The sequence below is a fragment of the Camelina sativa genome, chromosome 13 (assembly GCF_000633955.1).
Source record: "Camelina sativa cultivar DH55 chromosome 13, Cs, whole genome shotgun sequence".
NCBI lineage: Eukaryota > Viridiplantae > Streptophyta > Magnoliopsida > Brassicales > Brassicaceae > Camelina > Camelina sativa.
In genome coordinates, this window is record NC_025697.1 from 14453703 (window position 1) to 14458215 (window position 4513).

Consider the following 4513-nt stretch of genomic DNA (forward strand, 5'->3'; position numbering starts at 1 on the left):
TCAAACTATTATGTATCAACTAAATATATAATCCGCTTTTTCTTCAATCTATACAATTTTTTTTTGGTGTAAGAATATGTTTCACGCGTGAAATATTATATCAATGGTATTAAATAAGTCAATTGACTATTATAATGATTATTGTGATAATTTTATTTTGGAAATTTTAAATATGTGAATGATAATCAGTTTTTTAATAGGTGAATAAATTTGGGTTTTGAAAATGTTTTAGTCTAGTAATGTTAGAATAATTAAATCTGCTATAAAAATAATTAAAATATATTTTAAAATTAAAATGTTTGAATTTTTAATTAATTAAAAAAAATACTCCTTAATCATTCAATATCAATTATTTGTAAATATCCAAAAAAATGAGAATAATAAATTCGAGTTCTTTACCGATAACATATCAATATTTTCTTTGAAAATATATTTATTTTAAATTTTTTGATGCTTTTAATTTGGTTTGACAGGTGGCACTCTATAGGGTGTTGGTCATTTTTCGTAATTGATACCCTAACTTATTATGTGAATTCGGAGTCAAAATTTATGATTTGGGTTTGTCATATTAGCCAACGGCCCAAATCCACTCTCACCGTCCCACTTCTTTGATGCCTTTTAGTGAGAAACTGGAGCAAGACTTGCTGAACCAGACTCGTCTCGCGGCTCCAATGCTGATTCGTTTCGTTGCGAAGACGATATTTCCCAGCGCCGGCGTAGCAGCAGCGAGGCTCGTATCTTCAATTGCAGATGGTTTCGATACCGTAGTAGTACCTCATCGGAATGGCTTGAAGGAGATACTGAGAAAGACCGGTCCACGACGCAGCGTTCCCTCTCTGCTTCAGGAACGGATCGACTCTGGCCACGCCGTCTCGTTATCTGAGCTCCGGCTTGTCTCCAAACGTCTCATTAGATCTAATCGCCACGATCTCGCTCTACAGGTTTGTAAAAACCGAGATTTAAGCCTTTGTTTTTTTATGAAAGTTTCAGAATTAGCCAGTCTTTTGTGTTCTGTGTATAAACAGATGATGGAGTGGATGGAGGAGAATCAAAAAGATGTTCAATTAAGTGCTTATGACATTGCTCTTAAACTAGAGCTGATCATCAAAGCTCATGGTTTGAAACAAGCAGAAGAGTATTTTGAGCTACTAGTACATAGTTGTGTGTCTAGCAGAGTAGCGAAATCAGCTTATCTCCCTCTTCTTCGTGCTTATGTGAAGAGGAAAATGGTTAAAGAAGCAGAAGCTCTTATGGAGAAGCTGAATAGATTGGGGTTTCTTGTTACTCCGCATCCGTTTAATGAGATGATGAAGCTTTATGAAGCTAGTTACCAGTTTGAGAAAGTGGTTATGGTTGTTTCGATGATGAAAGGGAATAAGATACCGAGAAATGTTCTTTCGTATAATCTTTGGATGAATGCTTGTTGTGAGGTTGATGGGGTTACGGGTGTGGAAACGGTTTATAGAGAAATGGTTGGTGATAAGAGTGTTGAAGTTGGGTGGAGTTCGTTGTGTACTTTGGCTAATGTTTATATTAAGTGTGGTTTTGATGACAAGGCTAAGTTGGTTCTTGAGAGTGCGGAAAAGATGTTGAATAGAAGCAATAGGCTTGGATATTTCTTCCTCATCACGCTTTACTCGTCTTTAGGGAATAAGGAAGGAGTTGTTCGTCTTTGGGAAGCTTCTAAATCGGTTTGTGGTAGGATTAGCTGTGCGAATTACATATGCGTGTTGTCGTCATTGGTGAAAATTGGTGATCTTGAAGAGGCTGAGAGAGTGTTTAGCGAGTGGGAGGCTCAATGCTTTAACTATGATGTTAGGGTCTCCAATGTTCTTTTGGGTGCTTATGTGCGTAAGGGAGATATCCGCAAAGCCGAGTCATTGCACAATCGTGTATTGGAGAGAGGAGGTAATCCAAACTACAAGACTTGGGAAATTTTAATGGAGGGATGGGTGAAGTGTCAACATATGGACAAAGCCATCGAGGCTATGCACAGAGCGTTTGAACTAATGAAGGGATGTCATTGGAGACCATCGCAGAACATCGTCTTGGCGATTGCAGAGTACTTTGAGAAAGAGGAGAAGATTGAAGAAGCAACTGCGTATGTTAGAGCNAGGGAATAAGGAAGGAGTTGTTCGTCTTTGGGAAGCTTCTAAATCGGTTTGTGGTAGGATTAGCTGTGCGAATTACATATGCGTGTTGTCGTCATTGGTGAAAATTGGTGATCTTGAAGAGGCTGAGAGAGTGTTTAGCGAGTGGGAGGCTCAATGCTTTAACTATGATGTTAGGGTCTCCAATGTTCTTTTGGGTGCTTATGTGCGTAAGGGAGATATCCGCAAAGCCGAGTCATTGCACAATCGTGTATTGGAGAGAGGAGGTAATCCAAACTACAAGACTTGGGAAATTTTAATGGAGGGATGGGTGAAGTGTCAACATATGGACAAAGCCATCGAGGCTATGCACAGAGCGTTTGAACTAATGAAGGGATGTCATTGGAGACCATCGCAGAACATCGTCTTGGCGATTGCAGAGTACTTTGAGAAAGAGGAGAAGATTGAAGAAGCAACTGCGTATGTTAGAGCTTTGCATCGTCTTGGTCTTGCAAGCTTACCGTTATATAGATTGTTGCTTAGAATGCATGAACATGCCCAGAGGCCAGCTTTTGACATCTATGAAATGATGAAGTTGGACAAAATCCGAATAGATTTGTAAAAAAAACAGGTGATCAAAGTGAAAGCAAAACTATTTATTTGATGTGATGTAACAAAAGTATATATAATCTACAACATATGTTTCTACGAAAGTGAGTTTAACTATTGTCATTTCATATTTCTTATCATGTCCATTATAAATTCATTGAATTCTACAATTGAAACACAATAATTTCAGAAGACAAAAATTAAATTTTTATTACTTGTTTTCAAATCATTTTCACATGGTAATAAAGCAATTTTACATTTAACACATCAGTAATAAGAAAAAAAAATGACTCTTTGGATTTCTAATTGCAGCCTTCTTGAAGTACATGTCTGCAAGTTTAAGAATGGTGAGAGGCCAAATATGATTTCACAGTATGATCAATNAGACTTGGGAAATTTTAATGGAGGGATGGGTGAAGTGTCAACATATGGACAAAGCCATCGAGGCTATGCACAGAGCGTTTGAACTAATGAAGGGATGTCATTGGAGACCATCGCAGAACATCGTCTTGGCGATTGCAGAGTACTTTGAGAAAGAGGAGAAGATTGAAGAAGCAACTGCGTATGTTAGAGCTTTGCATCGTCTTGGTCTTGCAAGCTTACCGTTATATAGATTGTTGCTTAGAATGCATGAACATGCCCAGAGGCCAGCTTTTGACATCTATGAAATGATGAAGTTGGACAAAATCCGAATAGATTTGTAAAAAAAACAGGTGATCAAAGTGAAAGCAAAACTATTTATTTGATGTGATGTAACAAAAGTATATATAATCTACAACATATGTTTCTACGAAAGTGAGTTTAACTATTGTCATTTCATATTTCTTATCATGTCCATTATAAATTCATTGAATTCTACAATTGAAACACAATAATTTCAGAAGACAAAAATTAAATTTTTATTACTTGTTTTCAAATCATTTTCACATGGTAATAAAGCAATTTTACATTTAACACATCAGTAATAAGAAAAAAAAATGACTCTTTGGATTTCTAATTGCAGCCTTCTTGAAGTACATGTCTGCAAGTTTAAGAATGGTGAGAGGCCAAATATGATTTCACAGTATGATCAATAGCAAACTTGAGCTCCGTTACCACCGATCGACGCTGTGAAACACTGAAAACCGCTGGACTCGAGCTCCTCCACAACTTTGTCCACCACCGTCCCTGAAACCAGTTCGTTTTGCAAAGGGGGATTAACTAAAATTCAAGAATCAAGAACCCAAATTGAAAACAAAGTATGCTTAAAATTTTCTGAAAAAGGATACCGGTTGGTAACAGAGTGAGGACGCAGCCGCCGCCACCAGCTCCTGTCAGTTTGGAGACAAGCTTGTGCTTGACCGTGGTTTTGATCACAGTCTCGATCGAGCTGTGGCTAACCCCCATTGACTGGAGCAGACCTTGGTTCATCTCCATGAGTTCTTTTATACTCTCTTCTTTTTCTGTAACTGAGGTCTCGTCTTTAGATTGAATGATCGCAGCGAGCTCTTTACTTATAGAATCCACGGCGTTGAACACTGAGTTCATCACATCAGGATGTCTCACCGCTCTCTGTGACACACCAGAGACAAGAGCTTTTGTGTTCCGCCCGACTCTAGTGTTGGTGATCAGCATTCTCAAAGGCATGTTGGACTGTAACCGAGTTATCTCGCCTGAGCAGAACTTGATCATGTTGCCTGCAACCACCGCCGAAATAGACACTTCATTTCTCTAACTTATAATAGAATTTTTTTGAGTTAGAACAAACCGTATGCACTGACGGTGTTGTCTATCCCAGAAGGTTTCCCATGGATGATCTTTTCGCCTTCAAAAGC

The 4513-nt window shown here is 38.2% G+C and overlaps 2 protein-coding genes across 6 annotated transcripts in view; one reads left to right on the forward strand and one right to left on the reverse strand.

Moving 5' to 3' along the window:
• Positions 596–3507, forward strand: LOC104736764 (pentatricopeptide repeat-containing protein At5g27460-like). Of its 3 annotated transcripts, none has more exons than XM_019234476.1 (3): positions 596–941; positions 1026–1952; positions 3113–3507. In XM_019234476.1, the coding sequence occupies exons 1-3, from the start codon at positions 612–614 to the stop codon at positions 3401–3403; spliced, it is 1548 nt and encodes a 515-aa protein (XP_019090021.1). In that variant the 5' UTR covers positions 596–611; the 3' UTR covers positions 3404–3507. The 3 variants fall into 3 exon arrangements, with proteins under 3 accessions (XP_019090021.1, XP_010455120.1, XP_010455119.1); XM_010456818.2 differs by lacking the exon at positions 3113–3507 and adding an exon at positions 2378–2816 and having other exon boundaries at positions 1026–1908; XM_010456817.2 differs by lacking the exon at positions 3113–3507 and adding an exon at positions 2168–2816 and having other exon boundaries at positions 1026–1698.
• LOC104736766 (mevalonate kinase) overlaps positions 2890–4513 on the reverse strand; it is a 5133-nt gene continuing 3509 nt past the window's right edge. The window contains exons 5-8 of one of the 3 annotated variants that reach the window (XM_010456820.2): positions 4447–4503; positions 3968–4375; positions 3757–3866; positions 2890–3065 (exon numbers count right to left, since the gene is read on the reverse strand). In XM_010456820.2, coding sequence (XP_010455122.1) covers positions 3769–3866; positions 3968–4375; positions 4447–4503 — 563 coding nt within the window. In that variant the 3' untranslated portion in view covers positions 2890–3065; positions 3757–3768. Of the gene's footprint in view, positions 3066–3580; positions 3867–3967; positions 4376–4446; positions 4504–4513 lie in introns of those variants that run through there. The other 2 variants (XM_010456819.2, XM_010456821.2) reach the window with 2 other exon arrangements.